Source organism: Daucus carota, chromosome 7, assembly GCF_001625215.2.
Source record: "Daucus carota subsp. sativus chromosome 7, DH1 v3.0, whole genome shotgun sequence".
Taxonomy (NCBI): domain Eukaryota; kingdom Viridiplantae; phylum Streptophyta; class Magnoliopsida; order Apiales; family Apiaceae; genus Daucus; species Daucus carota.
The window spans coordinates 8,872,005-8,898,625 of NC_030387.2; the positions used below are offsets into that span (position 1 = coordinate 8,872,005).

Sequence of the window (26,621 nt, forward strand, 5' to 3'; positions counted from 1 at the left end):
ACTAGAAGAAGTTCATTAATATGTTCAAGCCTCAGTGTACAAATAATCTTTTGTAGCACGCCCAGAAGTCTAGAAGGTATAAAATTTTAATACTTTATTTAATCTGAAGATTCCATACTATTTCTACTTATAAAGAAGAACTATGAAGACAAAGACTCGACGAACAAGCCACGTCTCAAATGTTTATTTGATAAAGAATATTTGATTCAGCTAGATACAGATGAACCAGACAGTACATTTGTGTGTCAGCTACTCAAATTAAATGTTCTGCATCAACTATAAGTGGTTGTTCAATCAAGACAAAGATCTACAAATTTTAACAAAGTCAGAAGTCCCCGCTGCTGAAGGCAAATAATTTTATAAGTATTTTTTTAATTATTTCACTTATATAAATGATTAAATTAGTTGTATAATTTATTTATTAAATTGATTCATCTTCGAAATAATTTAATTTATGAATTTATATAATTAATATAATTAAGTGAGTAATTATTGAATATTTATATAATTAAATACAAGTGTTTATTCATTATATAACTCGGCATGACATTCTTTGTCATACCGTGTTATTAAGCATGGCTTAATTAGTCGGTATGAATTTTTCAAATAAAGTCATACCGTTTCTTATCAACTGACTTTCCCAGAAATGACATAAAATGTCATACCATTTCTTAAATTGCAGGCATTCTACTCTATGACATAAAGTCATACCGTGTCTTCAATACAGACATTCCTTAAGTCATTCTGACTTATGTAAATATGACTTAAAAAGTCATACCGAATGGTGCTGCATGACTTTGGCTGATGAAGTCATGTCGAATGGTGCTTGAAGGCCAAGGAAATAAAGTCATACCGAATTTCTCAGTATGACTTTGTCATAAAATGTCATTCCTTCCTCCTTTTCAGCATGGCTTTGCCTTGTAATGTCATACCTTTCTTTGTAATGTCATACCTAAGCTAGAATGTTATTCCTATCAATGTCATACCTAGTTCTAAGTGGTTGCCTATAAATATGGCTTCACTTCTTCATTTGTAAATGTTCACGCATTGTAAACTTTCAAGTTGTTAGTAACTTGCTATTCGTTAAATCCACAGTGTTATGTGCTTTGATCATTCGGTTGTTTTAATCACTAAGTTAGAATACATCCTGTCGAATATATTCTACGAACTTTAGTGGACATTAAACTTGAACCATATTAATCATATAACGAATTAAAAAATTTTATATTAATTAATTATAATCTGATCAACAAGTTAAATTCAAATCAGATTATTCCGCCGCGATTTTTAGTGACTATCGTATTCAACCCCCTTTCTACAATCGTTTCAGGACCTAACAAGAATACAGATAAAATTGGCCAAAAAAAGGGACATAATTGAGGCAATTATAAAGAAAAACTATTTGGAACAGGAGTCCTCTCACAATTGAAGTTGTGAAAGTGGTGCGCCCTACGAATCATTATCTCTTAAAAGTAAAGAAATATCTGAAAATGCGGTCAACACACCAAAAGGTGTCAAGTCAGTGGGATATGAATGATTATTTGTGGAAAAACAAAAATAAAGTTTCAAAAATTAGAAAAAACTCAGATTATAGTATGATGACCTTGTATTGGTCATGAAGTGAAATAGTATCTTGTGGTGGATACGATTATTTGATGGTTAAATAATCTCCCAATATGTGATGATTTAATTTAAGTTCTATATGTCCACTTGACCATTATCATCCTAAAAGTATCTAACTACTAAAAGCTGTATAACAAACTCTCAAGAACATTAGCCTCCTCAGATGAAAAATGAATTTGGACTAGCAATCCAACACAAAATACATGTTATCATTGTATATTAAATTATGTAACAATTCATAAAGTCTCTAACCAGAGCAAATGGAAACTAGAATGTGTTTCTAGTTGACATTGAAAAGAGTTACACCTCATAATTAAAATAGATCTATGTTACTTTTTGTAATAAAATATATCCTGGTGTATATTTGAAAAAAGAATACTCCTCAATGAGTGATATTTTATTATATGTGAACAAATACAATAATATCTACTTCTTTCTCTTTGTTTTAGCTCTCCCAACTTTCTTTCTAGATATATTATTATATAACAAGAAGATGTTTTTCCGAATGACATACAAATGACTTGTTTAATTTATGGACACGTGAATATTGGTGGGAAAGTTTTGGGAAAAAGATTTTGAATAACTAAACTTTAACTCAGTTTCATTAAACCACCTATTAATTTGCAATTCAAGCAATAAGAAATACCGGACAAAAATGTAAAGCAACCCAAAGGCAAAGCTACTGAAGAAACACCAAACAAAAATGTAACCCAAAGCTACTGGTCTGCTGTTGTATTTCAGCTCAACTAAATTGGCATGTTCTATTTTAGCCCAACTAAATTGGCCTGTTGTTGTTTAGCCCACCCAAATATAGGAAGACTTGACTTGGTATGTTGCAATGCCACTAAGAAAATTCTGAAACTGTTTCATATGACTTGCAGAAGAAACACTACAAATGTTAACAGTTTGCTAAACTACTAACCAGATGAACTATACAACCAGTCTCAGCTACTAATGGTGAACCACAGTACCAAATACATCAGACAAGCTGCTATCACACTGTTACAGTTTTCAAGGCTGAATAACAAGCATTATTTACCTGCTAAAACTTAGCTATCTATTACATCAACTTCGAGTGCCCAAAAATCATCAGAAGATGATGAGAACTTACCCCGTGGGTCTGTTCATCTCCTTTCTCTCCAATTCCTTGTTCCTTTTGCTGTCAACGATTGTTGATGCACCTATGTCAAGTCTTCTTTCATGTGCATTCAGCGCATAGACATCAGAGTGCGGACCTTTTTCTCCCTCTCTGCTCTCTTGGCAGCAGGGGTCCTCTTCAATCTATTCAATTCTTGCATAACGACTTTCTCGACCTTGTCAATTGAGTTCAGGAGCTTCTTCTCTGGCGTAAGAAAGTCTGATGTTCCATCACTCTGTTCGGTGATATTAAGTAATATCTTTGGTACTCTACCAACAGTAGGTGGACAACGTCTAATTTTAATTGTTGGACTTGGAGAACTCAGAGATAATTCATGCTCGAGAGGAGCAACAGACACAGGAACAGAAGGAGAATGAACACTTTGCCCCTGAGGTAAGCGACTCGATAGTTGTAGGCCTTCAGCTTCTCTCAAGCGAGCTCTTCTCCTTTCAATGGCCTGTTGAATTAGATTAAATATCAGAAAGTGGAAACCATCTATAAAACATACTAAGGTCATTACAATATTTACTAAGCCGCATGCTGCCACATGCAGGAGGCAATAGCTATAAGCCTATAAGCTTCTTTTTACAATCAAATTACAATGTTTCCAAGCGTGCAATCGCACATTCATATTCAAATGTAAAAAATCAATTCAACTTGCAGACATGGAGTCGACTGAACTAGACTTGGTTTGATGGTTGTCCAATAGTTTACAGGAACAGGGGGACTCTTTCAAAAATATCACTAAAAGGTTCAATTCACAGAGTGTGGTACCAAAAATTGATGTGGTGCACATTTAATAATGTGCAATGCCCATTAATAGTTGTTCCATTTCATTTGATCACATTTTCGTTGTTCTGTTCCATTTCATCACTGGTCTTACAACAGCAATGAGTAACCTATAGCAATTCTGAAGAATTCAAAACAGACACGTATAGTCATCAAGGACAGACCAACTCAACTTATATCTACATATTCTACACATAGATATATCATATATGTATGCACACATTCATAACAACACAAAACAAGACTCACTATATCCACAATTTATAGCTAAGCAATATGCTAAATTGTATTTAATTTAATAGAAATTACAATTATAGAATTTGTGCAATATAACCCCATAATCAATCATTTCTCCGACACTTTATAGCTTTGAGCCGTTAATCATCAACGACTTAATGAATATGAAATAAATGCAAGGCAATGAAAGGCAAGATGAGCTAAATAAAAAGATAAGTTCACTATGATTACTTACAAGAAGAGTCTCCGCAAAAAAAACATATAGGGCAATGATCCATTACTCTCTTAACTTATCCAACATTCACTGCTGCTTAAAGCCATTACTCAGCAATGAGTAATTAACTACCAAATTAATGCAATACAAGACAGGTAAAAACATAGAAATGGTAGAATCAGAAACATAAAAGATAAGTGTAGTACAATTACTCAAGAGAGAAGTCCCCCAAATACCAATCTTATACTTGCAAGTATAACAAACTAGAAACTTAACTAATATGCTCCAGAACTTCTACTTACCAAAGTAAAATGTGAAAACCTACAATAATCAAGTAGAAAAAATTTTAAATGCTGAGCATGAATCTTGAATCAGAATGCAGAAATAATACAAATCAGAAGTCATCAATTTATAGCACACCAATACTCAAGTATAGCATCAAATATGTACAGATTCTAGTACCAAGAACATGATGAACAATGATAACAGATAATCAAAAAAATCAATAGCACACAAATCATACCCTGACAATAGGGGTGATGTCTTGGAGAGGCTTTCTTGGATACCAAGATGGTAATATACTCCGGCTTCCACCACCACCACGAGGTGTTCTTCTTACGCTCCTGGCTGGAGTATTCTCACGATTAGCAAAACCCCTGCCACGCCCATTTCCAACTCTCGGAGTCCCAGAATTGCCCCTCCCAACACCACCACCACCACGCCCGGGTGTTGCTGCCACTCCGGTTGTTGCTCCATTGAGTGGCGTTGAGCCCCATCGAAATGCATTCACTGCCGGGTCATCAGGTAAAATCTGTAGACTACCGAATTGGCTTCTGTGACGAAGGAAGAGTGCACTAGGATCGTCCTGCCTCCTCGATAATCTGTCTCTTGCTTCCGGCATTTTCTTCAGCTGTTTCAATCAGACACAAACTAGTGAATATACCACAATTACATTTATATATATCTATTTTACACAAACTAATAAAGATCTAAAGTTTCGACATAAATCAGCACAGACTAATCAATTCAGCACAATTACGTAAATGACGTACATAAAAACAAGATTAATTTTGAAAGTAAGGCTAAATCCACAAATTAAACACAAACTAATTAGATAAATACAATTACATATATACACACACAAAAACTAAGAACAAGACCTGAATATAGATACATATATATTCACAAATAAATCACATATAGATCAATGTCAATGGAGGAGGGAGGGAGCGAGAGAGGAGGGGCGAGGGAGGGACGGGGGTAGAGAGGGGTGGAGGGAGGGAGGGAGGGCGGGGGGGAGAGAGAGAGAGAGAGAGAGGGAGGGAGAGGGAGAGGGAGAGGGAGAGCGAGAGGGAGAGGGAGAGGGAGGGAGAGAGAGAGACCTAGGGTTCCGGCAACTTGGAGTGGCTGCTTCAGCGTTATTGTAGAGAGAGAGAAGAACGGAGCTCGCAAAGAGAGAGAGAGGCAATAGATTGGCAATTTTGAAATGTCATTTTAGGCGCTTATCAACAGAAGCTTCAAATCGTTTGCACGTGCAGTACCACGTGCAATATTTTCATTTGGGCGGTCCTTTTACAGTTTGAATTTTCTTGTCCATTTACTCCATCCGTCCTTTTGAATTTTATACACTTTCTCTTTCGGGATGTCTCATTTCATTCTATATATTTCAAAACTTTCCAAAAAATAGTAAATTTTTATAATATAAATATCACACCCACCCACTAACTTCATCTACTTTTCCAAATCTATCACTTAAATATTAATGGGTCCCACCACTTTACCACCTTTTCTTTCTCTTTCTCATTACTTTACATTACTTTATACATTTTTCTTAATCTCCGTGCTCAATACAAATGTATATATCTCAAGGGGACGGAGGGAGTACTATTTTGTCTCCGTCAGTCATGAATAATTCTCCGGAAGAATGGAAATCTTAAAGCACGTACAGTGTTAAAAATAAAATAAATATAGTTATTGATATAATATTAAATCAAAAAGTACATTTTAATGCTAAAATAACTTTCGTGTTCCAATGCGTCATTTTAAAATAGAACCAAAGAGATGTAAAATATGAATACAAGTACAAGAAACTAAATCAAAAATTGTTTTTATATTCATTTCTCTCCGAATTCCCACTTGCATTTCCCATGTGGCAATTATAGCTACATTTATACTTTAATTCTATATTTAGAACCAAGTATAGCATTTTCCTATTTTACCACCTCATATAACATTGCATTGGAGTGCTAAGTTCTATAAGAGCATTCTCATCCCAACCCCCAAACCCAACCTCATCCCCATAATTTAAGGAAATCTACTAACTTTTGTAGATAGTCTACATCCGATACCCAAAATAGGGTTTGGGTTTTGGGGACTAGAAATAAATCCTCATATTTGGGGTTTCACTATTCATCCCTCATACACTATTCATCTTCCATTTCATTATCAATTCATTATTATTTTATTAAATATCAAGTCTTATCTTATATGAAGAATAGGGATTGAATATGGGGAATGGGATGGAAGAAACTTTTAAAATTTTGTAAATATTTTTGAGGGATTACTATTTTTAATAAGTTTTTGGGGTTGAGGATTGGGGGCCGGATGTGAATGCTCTAAGTGATGCTACATTTTAGAAATAGCACCTTCTATAACATTAAATTGGACTTGTTGAGCATCTCCAATGGGGTTGCTAACTAAAGTTGCTTAAAATGACAAATCATCAAAAATATTTTTATTTTATTTTCTCTCTTTTTGGGCAACTTTTACATAAATATTTGTTCCAATGGTTGGCATCCCAAGTTGCCTCATATTTGTACAAGTATAATTATAACAAGATAGGAAACTAAATGACTTTAGGGTGATTTATACGCTTTTTTCTATTTTAGGAGGGTGCCAAAAGTTGGCAACTTTGTTTGGCACTCCTTCCACTCCAATGGAGAGCCAACAAGAGTGTCATGACACATGACATTTTAGCACTCTTTTTGGCACCTCCATTGGAGTTGCTCTTACATGCTGCGTCAAATTATGTTTGCTTATTTACGGTGGTAAGAAATCTCGGACATACACTCAAATTATTTCAAAAAAAATAATATAATATAGGAACCGGTTGGCGTAAGAAGTGCTTATTATTTATAAATCAGATGTGAATTATAGATAAGAAGGAACTCCTAACAAGTTAATACATTGAATGTCATGACAACTCCAACCTTACTCTTCATACTTAGCTTTCTATTCTTACATTATTATTATTTGACAGAAAAGTTTGTTGAGTAGTAAGAACTAAGAGTGTTGATACTCAAAGAATAGAGAGAACTTCATATTGAAACTAGAACACTACAGAATAAGCTATACATAGTGGTTGTGTGCAGTTTATATAGAAGCGACAAACTCTAACAGAAACGATTACAACAAGCCTGAGCTTTTAGAGAATGTACAACCTTATTTCCTTATACATATATAGCACATTACAAGCGCCCGTGTTCGTGTAGGGAGATGCTGGACACAGAACCCATAATATCCTCAACAATCCCCTATTTCCTTATACATAGCACATTAAGCGCCCGTGTTCATGTAGGGAGATGCTGGACACAGAGCCCATAATATCCCCAACAATCCCCCCCAGCATCTGCCTACCACGCATCCCAGACTTGCGAAACACAAATGCCTTCCTTGGGAATCAAACACGCGACCTCGCTTTGATACAAATTGTTAGGATCAGGCGCTTACCACTGCGCTAAAAGCCCGAGCTTGTAGACATGGAGCCGACAAGAGATATGATATTTTCTCTCAGCACTATAGCAGCAATGCGCCTCTGTTCTGTCTCCTCTACTTTTCTTCTCTTCTCCATATGAGCATCCAGTTTGAAAAGCTGAAGTTCTAAAAAATATGCCCAAGACAGAGTTTCGACATACTCATCTGGAAATAGATCAGGATCGAAGACCTAACCGTTCATATGAATGGTGAGAGAGAATTGATCGTAGTAAGGACTACCCTTGAAGAGTATTTTTGCTGAGAGATAGGCTCCATTCTTTCTACGATAGAGATGTCTATAGGCCATGGTTTTTTAGGGTTTTGAGGGAGGCTGTTGTGAATGACTAAACAACGAAAAGAGAGGGTCTTTATGTAGTTGAATGAGGCCAGGGTAGCTTAAGACTTTCTATCGGCAATCGTGTTTTAATAAAGGTAATACGCATGAATAGACACGACTCTTTAACGATAAATATTGAATCTTAAATAAACTCTTCTATTTCCAAGATTCAAAGATAACACAAATATCACAATTAGTTTTATAAAACAAATCATAGTCGTATATATAAATAATTAGGGAAAGAAATATTGTTACCATCCTTTTTGTAAATCAATTCTTCTCCATCAGTAGCCGAAATATTTGATAAAATATACTCTTAAAATTTAAGAAATTTTAAAGGAATTTCCTCCCCCTCAGCTTTTGCAATGATGGCTTCTTTAGCCGCTTCGTCAGTCTCATTCTTATCATCATTCTCATCAGTAGTGAGAGTGTCATCAGTTTCCTGATGCTTCGTCAGTATGTAGTAAATCATCAATAACTTAGTTACTACTTTATTCCTCTCCTCTATAGTCTTCTCATCTTCATCCCTTTCAATTACTGGATATGCCCATATGTTTAGCTTTTCTTCAGATTTGAGAGATTCTCTTGCTTGAATGCTCTCTAATTTTGACAAAAGGATTGTAACATATTCACTTAACATTGAACGACCATTATTCAGAATAAATTTTTTTTCTTCTTGAACCCTACAATCAACATAGGTGATTAGTTGCAAGTTCTAAGAATCCACACTTGTTGGATCCTTTTGACATGTTGGTTGTTTTTAACAATATACACCTTTTTAGCATTACATGCACTAGAGTTATCAGTTTTGTTAGTAACTGATTTGTTTGAACATGAGACATGCTTGTTGTCACAAGTTTTATTCGTCCCTGCATGTTTCTAAAATTTAGGAAGTGGATCATAATAATTCTCATAAATATCATTATAATTAAAACAAGTATTTAAAGAATGCCAATAGCTGCCACAATGAAGACATGGATTTTCCTGCTTAAACTTTATTGTTTTACAAGCTACACCCGATCTATGTATAGATTTTGGCTTTTTCTTGTTTTTCCTGTAGTCAATAAACCAATGTTCTTACCTGTTTTCTTCATTTGAGCATCTGTGGATATCACCTTGACATCTTTCTTGTTCTCATTTGTTTTCTTTATGAAAACTTTCTCTGTTTTCTTGATTTCCTTATGAGAAGTAGCTTTTTCATCACATATAGGATTAGAAGAAACAGCTTTTGATATGTTGACATGTTTATCAGCATCTGATTTCACAAAAATCTCATTAAGACTTCCTTTCTTAACTTGATTTTTATCATCTTTAAATCTATATCCTACACCTTCTAGTCCTGATCTAGTAGACACAGTTTCATACAATCTTTTTCTATATGTTAGCCCAGTTCTTTATCCTTTGATTTTCAACTGCTAGTTCTTTTTCTAGGTGTACATATTTCAGTCTAAACATGGATTCTGAGTTCCTAGCAAATTTGCAATCATTTTTCAGTTCATTCATCACTACTAGTTCACTTTCTAAGAAGTTGTTTCTCTTTTTGCATTCACCTATTTCACTTCTTAGTCTAGTGTTTTCTAGTGTTTGAGTTTTAGAACTAACATGCAATGATCTTAAGAAAGATTTCAGTTTATAAGTATCATCAATATCAAAGTTGTAAATTGGCTCTTGTACCTTAGGTGTAGAGGAGTCATTGGTGGTTTGAGTCTGTTAAAAGCTTGCCACCAGAGCATATTTCACATCTTCTCCTTCTGATTCAGATGATGATTCCATCCAATCTTTAGTTGAAGTGAATAGTGCTTTTCCTATCCCTCCATCCATCCTTGGTTTTTTGCAGTTTTGTGCATAGTGTCCTATCTTATCACAGTTAAAACACTTAATCTTTGACCAATCAACTTTGCTTCCTTTGATTTCATTTAATGATCCAGAAGAGTTTCCTTTAAATTGATCCTTCTTTTCACCTCTTCCAAACTTTACTTTCCTTAGTCCTTGAGTTATGCATGCCATGATCTCTTGCATCTTAGCTTCATCAGAACTATCATTTGTATCATCTCCGGATGAGTCGTCAGTAACTGATAAGATGTCAGTATCTGATACTTGATTCCTGATCTGATTTCTAGGCTTTTTAGCGTAGCTTCTCTGGTCTTTTCTTGTACTTACTCTTAATGCTAATGACCTTAGTTTATTCTCATTCCTGGTTTTCCTTTGTTGAACCTTTAGTTCATGAGTCTTTAGTATTCCATATGCTTCATCCAAGGACATAATGTTTAGATCATACTGATGTCTTATGATTGAAATCTGTGTATCCCATTCCTTAGGGAGTGATCAGAGAAACTTAGTGTTGGAATCTTCAGAATCATATTCTTTTCCAGTAAGAGATAGATTATTCATCAAAGTAAGAAATCGATCATATTAGTCTGTGAGATCTTCATCAGGATTTGTCTTATATCTTTCATACTCCTGAATGAGAAGTGCCCTTCGATTCTTCTAGAGGTTTTTAGTTCCTTGACATTGAGTCTCTAATTTGTCCCATATCTCTTTCGAGGTTTTACATGCAATTACTCGATTTGACATTACAGCATCCAAACTATTATGAAGAATGGATTTTACCTTTTCATCTTTAAGTACTTCGAGTTTCTCTTCCTTTGTCATCTCCGCTTTCTGTTTGTCCACATAATGTTCAGGGGTTGTTCCATCTTGAGGAATCAGTTTCTTTGGAATATGAGGACCATAAGTAGTCCTGTCAACGAAGTCAGGATCTGAGGCTTCGAAATATAGCATGATCTTTACTTTTCAGGTTGGATAGTCATTTTTGTTTAGCACTGGAATTTTGAGTGATTCGTGTTTAGTTGTTGACATCCTTGATCTTTACTGGTACGATTTAACCAGCCTGCTCTGATACCACTTGTTAGGTCACAATTTAATCAATAGACTTTTGCGGAATTTATCTATTGTTAAATCGAATGTCGAATAATCTAAAATTAACAACCAGTCAGTATCTATATCAACTCAGCTCTTATTAATAACTTTAAGAACTGTTACAAAACCCTCTCAAGAAAATACAGTCGTTCTCAAGAGCTTCTAGGTTACACAGAATATTACTCGTGTTGTGTTCCTTACTCGTATATTTGTAAGACCTAATGTTCTGTGTTTATATACTACACAGCTACCTTAATTATCAACTAGATATATTCTACCAGAAGTATATCTCTATAAATAGTTGTTTCGCATCAATCTTCTTTCTTTCCTTGTCAAACTCAATCTATGGATACTGACTATACTTGATACAGATCAAGTATCCGCATACTGATGAGGTTCCACAAGTTTCTGATGCGGCCATCAGTTTCTGTCCATTGTATTGTTCATTGTCGCTTCATTGTAATGATCTCCTGATGCATAAATGAATCTTCATACGTAACATATACTAATAAATACTTAAGAGAATCTTCGTTGTAAAAATTTATTAATATTATGTTTAACATTTTTTCCTCTGTATATCATATTTTTTGTTTAAGGGAAAAACCCAAGGTTGATAGTTATATCAAAGGAAATATTCAGGTGGCTCCAAGTGCGATTCCAGAGGAAGCGAATCCAGACATCCAGGTTCCTTATAGATTACCATAGTTCACTACGGATTTGATAATTAAATTTTCTAATGTCTGCATGGTATTAATTTTTACTTCTAAAACTAGATACTAACATATGTAATTGACAAGCTTAGTGAATCTATGGACATTTACAAGGATATTCAGAAAAAGTGCATGATGTATTTATTATCAGCAAAGGAATTGTTCAGGAAGAACCAAATGGTTGAGAATCTAGAGGCAAAATTTATTAAATTATTTCAAAATGCGAATCAATTTATTAAGGATGATCTCAACGTTCGTTATAACCAGGATTATGAAATAAGTAATGATGGTAAAGCTGGTTAGGGGTTTACAAAAACTAAAACTTCAACATATATTTAAATTTATGCAAATCCTTTAGACAAAAATCTCAGGCTGTCTTCTCAAGAGTGGATGCTTATTGACAATATGGCAGCACCAGGAAATGGTTGTGAGATAAAATTTGCAGATATATTCAACAACATGGAATCGCAGTCAAAAACTCTTGCAACTAACACAAAAAAACTCATAGCTGAATTTGCAACTCCTGGAGACGAGAACGTGTTCAAACTAAAGTTAGATGATGAAATTCCAAATTTCAGTCTGTTGGTTGAGGATGCATTAGTGTAAAATACAAATGATCACTTTGCTGCAAATGAGAATCAGGCTCTTAATTTATATGATAATACTAGGCCTAAACGTGGGAGGAAGGTTGCAGATATACACATATCACCGTATTTTGATAGGCTTACAAGTATCTATGGGAAATCTTTCAAAAAAGAAGAAGCTGATTTGTGGGAGTTGCTACATGCTAATGATCAATACCCTAAGTTAGTTATTCATATTATAAGTGTTTTAGTCCATGTTCCATTATTTTCATTGTTTACGATAATCTATGATTGCAGTCGTATATTATTCAAGTGGGAAGATATAATGTGTTACAAGGTGCATTTTCAGTCAATGAATGATGAGGAAATAGTAATAAATTCTGTACTAGATGTATGGTGTTGTTTCTTGAACTCACTAGAGGAACTAAAGGCTCCGGTTTCACCATATCGCATGTTTTGCTATATAGAAACCACTGTAAGTTATTTTTACCACTTCATCATTTGTTTAACGAATCTAATTTGTTTTTCTTTTGTAGCTTGGTGTACTTAATGCTTCTACTGAAGCCTGTATAGCAAAAAAAATAACCCCACCTTTGAAGAAAATGTGGATCACGTCTTTACAACTTATGGAACATCTCTATCAAACGTTGACATTGTATACATCTAATTCTTAATATTATTTTTTTGTATATGATTTGCATCATTCTTATTTTTTTTTAATTTTCCTCATGCAAGATCTTTTTCCCAATATTCCATGTGAATCACTATTATGTAATTTGTTACAATCTAAAGCACCCATCAATTGAAATCCGTGATAACATACAAAGTGACAACCCAATTTAGAATTTATATGGACATCGACTAGTTGTGATGGTAATATATAAAATAATTAGTCTACTCAATATATATAAACTATGATTTTCTAGTATTTGAAATTATTTATGTATTCAATTCGGAATAAACACTTCCTAGAAATCTGAAAAGGAAGGAACATGCAAATCTCGATGATTTCAATCGAATGGAACCTCGGTGTTTAAAGATGAGATGGCAAACAAAAAACAATGGCATTGACTGTGGAATTTTTGCAATGCGTCGCATGGAAAATTATTTTGGTGGAGGATCAAGAACATGGGATTCTAAGATTCAAGTTGAAAGTGTACGTTCTTTAATTTTACTAATACTATTTATGTGCAATTTTTGCTAATTTAAAAATATAATCTTTGTAGTATACTCTAAAGAAACAAATTAGCAGACTTCGGTTGCTTTACACATAGAGAATGTTATCAAGTCCGCAAAATTGTCTATATGAAGTCATTGAAGATGAGATTATAGATCCTACGCTCGTTTCAGATGAAAGATCTCTTCGCAAAGCATCTGGAAAAATAAACAAAAGTAACTGGAAAGCGATTTTTATTCTAGTTGAAATGATAATTATCTACTTGTATGCTTAAGAATATTGGATCTCTTTCAGTTTTCAATCTACAGACTATTGATCACAGTTGTTATATCGATATTATTATTCTGTTCTAGTTATTCTATAACTATATATTGTAGTAACAGTTTTATTTAAAATATGTAGGTGACTGATATAACGGCTATCTATTAAAGATGTGGAACCAAAAGGAAAATATGATGGTGACTTATAGTTGTAATGTATAAGTAGTATCTGCAACAATAATTAATACTTGTTGTTAAACATATTGACATCACGCTTCGTGAAGTTAACTCAGTGCTATTACAAAAATATTGTTAATTGATCCAAAGAGAACCAAAGAGTTTAGTATATCATATGTTTGGTTCTTAGCATCATTTTTTCATGACTGTAACTGGTCACTAAATGTAGATAATAAAAGAGATTGCCTATGGTAAGAATATTTGAATGTTTTTATTCTTTTTTTTTTTGTGTACTTTGTCTAGTTAGTTGTTTAAAATAATTGTACCTTTTCTTGGAAAGCAAACAACCATTCATTAAAGCTCCAAAGTACAACAAAGTTAACGGAGGAGACTTAAAAACATTCAAATACATATGCAATGCCCACATTCAAGAATATGTCTCGAACTCCAATTAATAGCCAACTACGACATGATACCCCTATTCTCTCAAACTAACTTATTCCCATCAAGCCGAACCCCCAGATCACGAATACTTATTTTGAACAAGTTAGAATGAGTATATGTCTCCAATTTATACAATAGCAATGACACAACAGACTCCACCAACCCCATGTGAAACTGTAGGTCTTTGCTAGCATAGAGTAACATGTGTTCAACATATACATTACACATAGTACAAGTGATTGGAACCGAGATCCCTCTACCCCCAAGCATTTTTCTCACGGGAATCGTATGCAGAACCTCCACAAAGATGCTTTTTAATTCATAGAGAATGCTTAACCTCCACAAATTGTTCTTTGACCACTTGGAATGTATTATTATTAAATTATTATTTTAGTCATCTTTTCAAATATTGAGTATTATACTACATATAATTACTGTTGTTGTTTATTAAGGAATCGTACATGCTTAATGTCTTTAATTTAAATAGTATTTCTGAATTTTGTTAAAATTCATATAACTCTAAATTAATCTGAAAAACATATAAAGACACATATAATGGAATTGATCTGGAACACCAAATCATAGAATAAATTATACACAGAAGGACTCTGGAATTTTTCCTTTAACAAAATCACTAGTCAAAATAATTACTTCTAGAAAACATATAGTGTCAAGTATTATTACCTATAGCACGTATCTACTAGCATTAAAATATTTGTGATCGATGTAAATAAAATTAATGTACTAAAATGAAATTATTTATGGTTCAAAGTAACACAAAATGTCAATGTCTCAAATTATTATTAAACAACCAAATAGTGCCTGGAAACTGTTGTTGAACTTCCTTGACAGACAGATACATCATGTAGAATCTTCGCACCACTTTTCAATTTGTTTAAATATAGAATCTCGCACTTCATTGATGGTTGTTGAAATGATGATACAAACATATTCAAATCGAAGTTTATTGAGTTGATGTTGCTGCAAATGTTGCATCAATATCAAATAAGGAAATTGTTAAAAAAACAAATGGTTTCGAATAATTAACAAATGTTACTTTATTCCACTTGAAAACAACGCTGCTAGAAAACAATTCACAATTAAGAATATTACATGATATTCTGAGGAAAACCAAGGATTCTTAATAGTATAATGTGGTCGACTGACCAAGCCTCATTTTCCTCTGAATATCAATCCCATAAATAACCTTTGTTCCAAATGAGCATCTTATTGTGAATTTCCATACCCTTATAAGCAAATGTATCATGTCTTCCCGCAAAATTTATTTTCGCCTTGGAACATGATGAATTTAGTAAAAAAATCTCAGCGCATCACCGTTTTTTTAAATCTGGACTTCAACAGCTCAATGATTTTATCAGATCGATATTTTTTGCTAGAAATTGACAATATTTTAAATTGTCGAGTCTGGACCTTATCACACTCCTCAATTGCTTGCTTCAAGTATTTATATATTATTGTTGTCGAGTATTTTGCTATCTCTATATTATATGATACAAAGTTAGTTGTCTCTTTTATCTATCAAACCCTAATATATATAAGAGTTTTCTTAATTTACAAGAAAATAAAATAATATCCTAAAACAGGTTGGATTCTGATGCTGAAATTCGTAGGCTTCTGTTCAGGCCTGATTCTGGGTTGATCCAGTTGGATTTTGACATCTGGACCACCTTAAACTTGTAGAGAATTTCAATATCTTCGCGTGGGCTGTTGAATCGCCCAATTCTGACATCCAGAACTCAAGTTACGGCCCAAACAAGATTTGATTCGCTGGCTAACCATAAAGTCCGAATTTTTATCTGATTAAGCCCAACTTGATTTAATCCAACTTTAGGAATATTTATTTTCCTGAAATTAAACACTTAAAATCAATTAGTAACATCCCGATTATTTACAAAATACTAAAAATTATGGGAATAAAATCATATAAAAACATATATAAATATATGCTCTATCAAATAGTGTTGTCGAGTATTTTCAAGAGTATCGTTCACAGGGAAGGATTGATATCAATACTAATTTCAAGTCTCTTATCTCTTGCAATTCAGAAGTGTGGAGAAGAATTTGGTGATGTATGGTTATCAACTAATTAATATAATAAATAAATAAACTATATAATAAATATGAGAGAAAACAACCCAAGAATTAGAGTTCTTCAATGGCTATCATGAATGTCTAATTTGTGTCTCTTGATTGCTAAAAACAATCCTTCAAATATATATAAAATCCTCTCCCAAGGTAGATTATAATGCCTACAATTATCCATTAAAAGCCACTCCCATGGTCAATTAAAGAACACTTGTAAACTATTAAGAACCAAGGATTTTATGTCTCACAATTCTCATATCAATCTCCCGATCTAATACTCAAATTGTGTCCATCATATCATGTACTAGAATTATAACTCCTCTCCCGATTCGTTATAACTCCTAGAGATTCAATCACAAGTTAGCTACTCCTGTAATTGTATAAAGCGCTCAATGACAGATTAACAAATCAAGAGAAAACACAATCCAACTAAACAAACATAATAAGCCAAAGAATACTACCTAACTCTTGGATTAAGGAATTAGCTACTCATGATAAGATGAAACAAATATGTATTTATACCACAGACCATGAGTGTAAGAATATAAGTACGAAGAATACAACTTGACGAAAGTGCTTGACGTCCGGATGAATCCCTTCACTCCTTCTTCCAAATATCTCTTACAAGTGCTTCTCTCCCTTTCCTCTCTCAAAGGCTATCTCTATGTTATTCAATATGATACAAGTTAGTTGTCTCTAATATCTATCAAACCCTAATATATATAAGAGTTTTCTTAATTTACAAGAAAATAAAATAATATCCTAAAACAGGTTGGATTCTGATGCTGAAATTCGTAGGCTTCTGTTCAGGCCTGACTCTGGGTTGATCCAGTTGGATTTTGACATCTGGACCACCTTAAACTTGTAGAGAATTTCAATATCTTCGCGTGGGCTGTTGAATCGCCCAATTCTGACGTCCAGAACTCAAGTTACGGCCCAAACAAGATTTGATTCGCTGGCTAACCATAAAGTCTGAATTTTTATCTGATTAAGCCCAAATAAGCTTCATTTAATCCAACTTTAGGAATATTTATTTTCCTGAAATTAAACACTTAAAATCAATTAGTAACATCCCGATTATTTACAAAATACTAAAAATTATGGGAATAAAATCATATAAAAATATATATAAATATATGCTCTATCAATTATCTGTGTAATACAAATTAATGACTTTTACAATCATCAAAAACAGAACCAGAAGGTTAATTAGATATTTTAAATGATACCTCGTCCTCAACATCAGCTACTTCACCATAATCTCGCTGAATTTCCTTACACGCTTTATAAATAACTTCGATTGCACCCTGTATTTCATGTAAGAGTTCTTCTCCAGTCTATTTAAACTAAAATATCATAATGAGATTCTTATTTGTGTTTACTCTTGATTAAAAAGACAATTTGTAATCAATTATTAGAAGAACAATAAATGTACTATTTTGAACCTGTCTATGTTCGCCACTGAGGTTGGTCTCCATTAAATAGTCTTGCTTAGAGTTTCCATCTACCAGGCATATTTTTGTAAAATCAACTGATTCTAGCATGCTCTTTGTCCAGTATTTCAACGGATGGTTTTCATGATCTTTGTTGTGTCCCATTCTTAATGGACAATCAAGAACAAATAACTACATGAAAAAATCATTACAAAAAAGATAAAAATCAGGTTGTAAGATATATTCTAATTAATTTAGGATAGCGATAGCGAAATTTACCAAACTAAATGGTATTGATCCCGTAAAGAATTTTCTTGTACGATTTGTACACCAATGCGCAGAACATTCATTGAGACATTGCATCAAAGCCTTACACCAATTATACTTGTTGCATTGATCTACATCGCCAGAGAAGCCTAACATATTCAGACTAAGGTAAAGTGTAGTAGACCCTTGAATGAAAACATTGCTCATAATGATTATAAAGTTTAATTTGAAGTTCATGTCAACCACCGAAGACAACTTTATAGCATCACAAACATCTGAAGCAGTTACGGTACAGGAGCGAGGCATATCACTGAATTGTGATTTCCATACTTCTCTATTTTCATAATTAGAAGAATAGTGGATTGACAAATCACCTTAGGGTAAACCAAGGATTTCATGAACATCATTTTCGGATATTAAAAATTTATAACCCCCGATAAAAAATGAAGATTCATCGGGCTTGTACGAGTCCGCTATTAAGTAGCTTAGAGGTTGAGGATAATCAATGATATTGAACATAAGAATCGTTTAGAAACCTGTATTAATGACCCACTTCCTCTAGGCTTTGGACATTATGTCAATTGTATTCTTCAGAATACAGGGTTTTACACGAGCAAGAGGACACTTTCTATTGAGATTTTCGGTGTCAGATTTTGTTGGTGCCATCATAGTTATGTAGGTTATGCATCACATAGTAGAACCCAAAGCTTGAGACTATAAAATTAAAAAAAAACATATACATAAACACCTCTAATGAACAAACTGACCTTGTGTTATCCGAAGAACTCGTCATGAGTTGCTATGATTTTTGGAAATTTTTTGCGGTCTTCAGAACAATGCTGATACACAGCAAAATAAAATACATATATTATGTATTTTTTTATTTGATGGTCTGAAAGATGGAAGATACCGTATTTAAAAGATTTTGCAAGTAATAAAAATTTTATTGTGTTCAAAAATGCCCTTGGTCAGATGATTATTCTTGATATGATTGAAAGAATAAAATTCAATGTATAAATATTATCCAAAATATCAATGGCTCCAAAGAGACCCTCGGTTCTCTTAATTTTGAAGTTCCCCCACGAACCTTACTCATATATATAGTGTATGTATCCGTGTGAAATTTGTTTATAGTTTTTCATTATTTTTAAATTTAAAATATTTATGTGTGTCTAGTTTTTGTGTGAAATTCTGAGTCTGTTCATTCAATTATCTGACAAATGACAGATATTATGGAAAGATATTTCAAAATAAAGTTGCCCGAAACCTTAGATGATACTAATAATCTAGAGGAAGAATCTTTAAGAGCAAATATTAATATTGTTGAGCCAAGTAATTGTTCTGTAATGCCTAAACAAATTGACTTGAAAGACCTTTGGTGCGATCCCTTTGATAGAAAAAGAATTATAAAATATCATCCGGATCAAAGAGATGAAATAAGGAGAGCATATTTGATTAAAGGACCTTGTCAACCACTTGGGCATGAATTTAAAAAAAATGGAAATAAGGATAGTCGTTTTATTCCCGAGTGGTATGAAACTGAAAAATGTAAGAATTGTTTGGAGTATAGTGTAAAAGTCGATAAAGCTTATTGTTTGTGTTGTTACTTATTTAGTGATCATTTTGGAAGACAAGGTGGGAGTGATGCATTTGTAGTAGATGTATTTTGTGATTGGAATAAAACGGAGAGACTTGGAAAACATATCGGGGAAGTTAATAGTTTTCATAACAGAACACTTAAAAAATGTGATGATCTTCTAACACAAAAACAATCCATTGCCGTTGTTTTTGTAAGCAAAGTGATATTCTCAAGAATGAGCATTGAATTCGTTTTAATGCTTCCATTGATGTTTCCAAATTTGTGCTAAATATCGCATTATCTTTTTGTGGTCATGATGAGTTAGAAAAGTCACTACATAGAGTAAATTTACACTAAAAAATGCTCCAAGGAACAATCAAATGGTGTCTCCAAAAATTCAAAAAGATATTTGTCATTGTTTTACACAAGATATTCTTAAATCTACTATAAAAGAAATTAGTGATGATGTGTTTGCTTTGTTAGTTTATGAGTCTAGCAATATTTCTAAAAAGGAACATATGGTTGTGGTTTTACGATACGTTGATGACACGTATGGAATTTTGAAGGAGAGATTTGTGGGTCTTGTTCATGTGAAAGAGACATATTCTTTAAATGTTAAATCTGTTGTTGATAGTTTATTTGCTGAGTTTGGTTTGAGCTTAAGACATGTGAGAGGCCAGGGTTATGATGGTGCTAGTAACATGCGTGGTCAGTTTAATGGGTTGAAAACATTAATTATGAGAGAAAACAGCTCGGGATATTATATACGTTGTTTTCCTCACCAGCTCCAGTTGGTTGTGGCGGTTACGAAAAAATATTTTAATAGTGGTGACTTTTTTGATATGATAGCGGTCTTGACGAATATGGTTGGTGATTCTTGCAAAATGACTGATATGCTTCGAGATAGTCAAAGAGAGAGGTTCTTAAAGGAGATGGGTCGTGGTGAACTTGAAACAGGAAGTGGGATGAATCAAGAACTTTCTCTTGCAAGAGCCGGAGATACACTTTGGAGTTCACATTATCAAACACTTCTATGTTTGGATGATTTGTATCCAAGTGTAATTGAAGTGCTTAAATATGTTGAAAAAGAGGGAGAAAAAGATGTGCAACAATGTCAAGCAAGTGGTCTTCAAATATATTTCACATCATTTGAGTTTATATTCTATTTGCACTTGATGTTTTGTATTTTAGGGCTCACAGATATATTATCACAGGCTTTGCAAAGAAAAGATCAAGATATATTGAATGATATCTCATTAGTGATGTCGACAAAGCGACAATTACAAAATTTTAGAATTGATATATGTGGGATTCCCTTTTGAAGAAGGTATTTTCTTTTTGTGACAAGTATGACATTGAAAAGTTAGATATGACCGAGGCTTATGTTAATCCAAAAAATCGGCGCAGAAAAACTGGAATCACCAATGAGCGTTATTATTCTTTTGATTGTTTCAATGTTGTTGTGGATATGCAAATTACAGAGTTTAATGGCCGTTTTGATGAGGTAAACTCTGAATTGCTCATTTGTATGGCTTCTTTGAATCCATGTGATTCATTTGGTGATTTTGATCTATTGAAGTTGATGAAGTTAACTGAATTTTATCCAAATGACTTTAGTCTTGCTGCCAGAATTGCTCTTGAGCATGAATGATCTATATTGATAATTTGAAAGAAGATGGAAGATTTTCCAACTTGATTGGTATTAGTGATCTTGCCAGAATACTGGTGGAAACGAAAAGAAATCATTGTTATTCTTTGATGTATCAACTAGTGAAGCTATTATTGGTTTTTCTTCAATGAAGCTTGTGAAGTCAGATTTGTGCAATCGAATTTGTGATGCTTTTCTAAGTGATTGTATTATTTCAACTATAGAACAGGAAGCCCTAGTTATAATAACAAATGAATATGTTATAGACCAATTTCAGAAAATGAAAACTCAAAGGGAGCAAATTTAAGTTGTAAGTTATTCATCTTTTTCTCTATAATATTACCCATCTTTTATTAGTTCCCTTATTATTTAAATATTGTGCCCCCACTAAACTTTTATCCTGGGTCCGTCCCTGGCCCAAGCAGTGGGGAACTAGGACTAAAATCTTGGGATGACTCATTTCACTTATAGAAAAGGAAGGCGCCCTTGCTATAGTAACAAATGAATATATAATAGACCGATTTCAGAAATTGATAACTCAAAGGGAGATTATTTTTTTTGTCACAAGATACTTTCTCGTATGATGAATTGTATCAGAATACAATAGCCGCTGCCAGGAGTTCCTTCCATTCAAGAAAGTTTACCATCTAACCCTCGGACATGCAGAGATGACCGGGGACACTTAGACATAAGGCTTTAATGTTCGATAAGTAAACACCCATAAGAGGTCCCGCTATCATTCTTTTTTCACTCGTGTACCCTGAAAAATACAATACAAATAAATGAAACATACTAAGTTCATACTGAAAATAGAATAATAAAACTACCTAAAACAAAAGAGAAAAAGAGTCCACAAACTCATAAAAATATATGAATATCATATAATTCTTTAAAGAATAACAAAAGTAAAATAAAAACTAATGTGAAACACATCATTAAAAAATCTACACTAAAGAGATAGTGAGATCTCTTTGGTTAGATGCCTAATAAAATAATATATAATTAAAACCCAACGAAAAATAACTGACTATTAATATCAATAAATATTTAAAATAAAAATAGGAAAATAAAATTGAAAATTGAAAAAAATGGCTAAGATATATCTATTCAAATATAAGACAAAATCTTGACAAACAAATGTATCAAGATTTTAGCTAATTATCATTATCAACACTATTAAAATTTGGTATACCCCAATTAATGGCGCAAAAATTTGGTATACCCCAATTACCAAATCAACCCTTAATGGCGCAAAAATACCTCATTAAGGCAGAATAAAGCCATCATAAATGGCCCCATGAATAATTCAGGTACAAAATCAGCAATAAACATTCTATCAATTAATCTTCTAATTAAAACACAAAATTTCAAAATAAAGCATGTAGAGAAAACGTCAAGTTCCAAAGATAAGCAAAATAAAAGATAGTCAACTTGCCATTCAAAAGGTAACTAAAATTAAGGTCTACAATTACTACTATTAAAAACAAACAATATCCAAAATTACAAAACTAAAATAAGAATCATGCAATAAAATTAGTCGAACAGAATAATCTACACGCACTAATTAAGTCACCGATACACCACCTTCACCGCCACCGTTCAAGAACTGCAAACATTCATCATGCACACTAGCAAAAAACTAAAAATCAAAAATAGGATACGAGACAAAATAAGATGTAACATTGATTCCACATATCCAATCTCCACAAATTCGGAAGAAAAAAATATAAAAATGACGAAATAGGTTACGAACAAACCCATAACATAACAGATTCAAGCACACAATTATATCTAATCATGAAAAAAAATAAAATATGAATCGCACCACAAGGAAATATACAGTAGACAAAAATAATCACATAATCATAGTCATGTAATTTTATATTTTGGAAAGATCACACCTGTTAGTACGGATATTGCCTCATCAGATGGACCCATATGAATGATCACCTCGCATTTCCGATTAACTTGATGTAGCGTCAACACGATGATAACCAAAATCTAATTGATCTGATTTTTCACCCGCCTGGCATATTTTTTGCCCACATGCTCCGATCATCGAGAAAATGGGGAATTTGACTAATCCGGCTACAGAGAGTCAGTACTTGGACTCTGGTGCGATCCTCTTCCCAGACTTAGATCTTCTTTTCCCCCTCAAACCACGTAAGCCGCCCTTGATTTTGATCATACATGTGTGCCAAAAATTTAAGTTTTAAGTTATTCCTCTTTTTCTTTATAATATTACTCATCTGTTATTAGCTCTCTTATTATTTAAATATTTTGCCCCCACTAAACTTTTATCTTGGGTTCGCCCCTGGCCCAAGCAGTGGGGAACCAGGACTAAAATTTTGGGATGACTCAAATATTTAATTATATCTCCAGGCATTTCCAATACCGATGATCACATAAAAAAATGAAGTATTGTTCAATGATGTGAATCCGACCGTGTATCTCCCGGTCGAGTTAAAGAAGTTTCTTGATTTTTCTCTTTTAAATAAAATATCTCACCACTTTCTAAACATATTTTAGTGTAAGTTCATGTTGTCTTTATCGAAGCATAACTTTTATCTTACACAAAGCCCTAACCAAATTCACAATACAACAAAGATTATAAAAAAATCACTTGCTCCAAGAGAACATTTAGCCACAACAACAACTAATAACTGCAATTTTATGATTCTCTTGATAATTTAAAGTAATTTGAGAATAACAAATTAAACTTTCATAAATCAATAATTCAGAACTAACAAATAAGTCTAAATCATCATTCTAATTAGCAACGAATTCCCAGGTCAATTTATGATCAAACGATGACATATGTGTAAGAAAACACCCTTCAAACTCTAATTCTTGGGAAATCCCCAATTAATACCTATATTATACAAAATCACAAATGATACAAAAAGTTTAAAGACTAAAAAAATTATCCAAGAATGAAGAAATCCGTGAACAAAAAGTGATAATAATAAAAGCATAATCAATCAATGTACCATATCTTGAAAACTGGAAAGAAAGTGAAAAGATAGAGTACTGAGTGAATATAGAAACACCGATTGAATCTAGGGATGAAATAAATTAAAGGAAACGGGAAAAAAGTGTAAACTGTAATTAGGATAGACTGTGATGTTGGCTCTCCTTTTCTTTCTTTTTTTGTTAACTTACTTAAGTTAAAGATTAATTTTATAATATTTGTTTTAATTTGTAAAATCATTACTTCTTATTCTTTTTTTCGTTAAATATTATTCTTTACATGTTTTTATATTTTTTGACAAAATAAGCCTCCTATTTATTTTTATTCGACATTTAGAAAAAACTATTTTTTCTGAGGTTAAGGGTAGCTCTAGCATCCCCTAGCCCTCTCTAGTTCCTTCGTTGAGCCAAGAAATTCAAAAAACAACCTCAAACTATTACAGTATTATTTAAGGTGAATAGATGATGCTTTGTTCAAGTGTTGAAGCATCTGACAAGTTGTTTACACCCTCCGTTTAAATGTGTGTCAAAAAGTCAAACGCCTTATATTTCAAAACAGGGGGAGTAAGTGACGGATCAGTTTTAAACTGAATCAGACTATAACATATGATAACAAAATTTCACTGATTACTCAGAGTAGTCGGGCTGAATTTAAAATTTATACTGAATTTGAGGACTCGAAGAGATTTCAAATTATATGAAAAAATAACTAATTTTTTATATTCAACTGGAGTTCACAGCCTGGTTTAAAACACAGCTGCTAACAGTTAAAGATTTTCTTTCGAGAGGGACAAAGCATCTGAGCCATTTCCTGCATTCCAAGTGCTTGCCAGTTTGGAAAAAAAATAGAGTAATTAGTACTTACTCTATATGTCGGCATTTTTTCAATTCAATCTCATACTTTTATATGTCGGCAGAATGCAACCTCCAACATAAAAAATTTAATCATTTTACAACTTTTTAACGAATTTCCGTCAAATATTAACATTTAACATTAAATGGCACAAATAAAACCGAATTATCATTTAATTTTAACAGATAACGTCAGATATATTGGATATATCAGTAATTAAACAATAATTTTCTTTAATTTTAACAGACAAATACGCAACAATCGAAAAAAAAAAGATATATGAAGGTTGGGGATATTGAAACGAAAACAGGAGGTTGGTTCTGATGAAAACAAAGCAGGGGAGGGGGGTTTACTGCTTTTGTTAACAAGAAACAAAGGGAATGGGTTTGATGTTTAATAATCTAAAACTAAACTGGTGAATTAAAGAACAGGGCTGCCAAACATATTATTAAACGCTAGCTTTTTATAATTTTTTTAAAATCACTACTTTGCAATTTAAATAATAAAATTAAAACATAATGATTTTGGAATCTTTAAGTATAAACTCCCACGCAAATGAAATTAAAGAAAAAGATAAAAGAATGCAAAAAGGAAATCTTTATTAAAGTGAACAAGTGTTTACAAATTTTACCCGTGCTATTTAACGTTAAAGTTGATTGTTTACGTTCACAGTTTGCACGCATTTTGAATCTCTTATAAAAATATAGTTTCATAACTTCTTTCTAATATTTTTTTTCCTGGACAAAAATTAAAACATCAAATTTTCATATAGAGAATTTTTTTTAAAAGATATAATGGAACTATATGTTAAATGAGCATTGAAAAGTATGACAAAAAGTAACGTAAAGAAAGGAGGGGGACAGATGGAGTAATATTTGACGGGATTCATTAAAATGTTGTAAAATGATTAAAGTTTTTATGTTGAGGGATGCATTCTAGCAATATATATATATATATATAAATATGAGACCGAATCGAAAAACGACAAAAGTTGATGGGTGCAAAGTGCTAATTACGAAATTCAAACTTTATGTCTTTAACATTGACCGTTAGTTTTTGACAAAAATTAATCAAACGGGTGCAATCTGATTGAAATTCATAAGTTATGGATCCACTTTGCTATAATTCAAAATTGGAGACCAAATCGCAAAAACGACCAAAGCTAATGGGGGTAAAATGCTAATTACTCAAAAAACTAAAAAGAATTTCAAGCAGCAACCTTCTCTTTTTTCTTTTCAATGCAATTAGCTAAAATGAAAATCTGTTTAAATGTTAATTTCTGAGGGTTGAACGATCGAAGAACATGGCCTATGCTAGCTGTCAAGTCTAAACTCTCGAGCTACCAAAGCATGATTGTGCACCGGACTACCGGAGAAACTATTATAAACTACAGCTTTCCTTTC

At 32.9% G+C, this 26,621-nt stretch overlaps 2 protein-coding genes across 2 annotated transcripts; one reads left to right on the forward strand and one right to left on the reverse strand.

Annotated features, from left to right (window-relative positions):
• Nucleotides 1–2,353: 2,353 nt before the first annotated feature.
• Nucleotides 2,354–5,516, reverse strand: LOC108195260 (protein POLYCHOME). Its single transcript, XM_017362214.2, has 3 exons — nucleotides 5,384–5,516; nucleotides 4,525–4,911; nucleotides 2,354–3,218 (listed from the first exon to the last, which is right to left on the reverse strand). The coding sequence occupies exons 2-3, from the start codon at nucleotides 4,900–4,902 to the stop codon at nucleotides 2,832–2,834; spliced, it is 765 nt and encodes a 254-aa protein (XP_017217703.1). The 5' UTR covers nucleotides 4,903–4,911; nucleotides 5,384–5,516; the 3' UTR covers nucleotides 2,354–2,831.
• Nucleotides 5,517–20,127: 14,611 nt separating this feature from the next.
• Nucleotides 20,128–21,069, forward strand: LOC108194598 (uncharacterized). Its single transcript, XM_017361557.2, has one exon. It carries the CDS (start codon nucleotides 20,128–20,130, stop codon nucleotides 21,067–21,069), a length of 942 nt encoding a protein of 313 aa, XP_017217046.2.
• The last annotated feature ends 5,552 nt before the right edge of the window (nucleotides 21,070–26,621 follow it).

Excerpts from the sequence above, each read along its gene's own strand:
- LOC108195260 (XM_017362214.2), bottom strand. The coding sequence starts at position 4,902 with ATGCCGGAAGCAAGAGACAGATTATCGAGGAGGCAGGACGATCCTAGT. Across the intron at positions 3,219-4,524 it reads ACATCACCCCTATTGTCAGG|GCCATTGAAAGGAGAAGAGC; the intron begins GTATGATTTGTG and ends CTAATTCAACAG.
- LOC108194598 (XM_017361557.2), top strand. The coding sequence starts at position 20,128 with ATGGTGTCTCCAAAAATTCAAAAAGATATTTGTCATTGTTTTACACAA.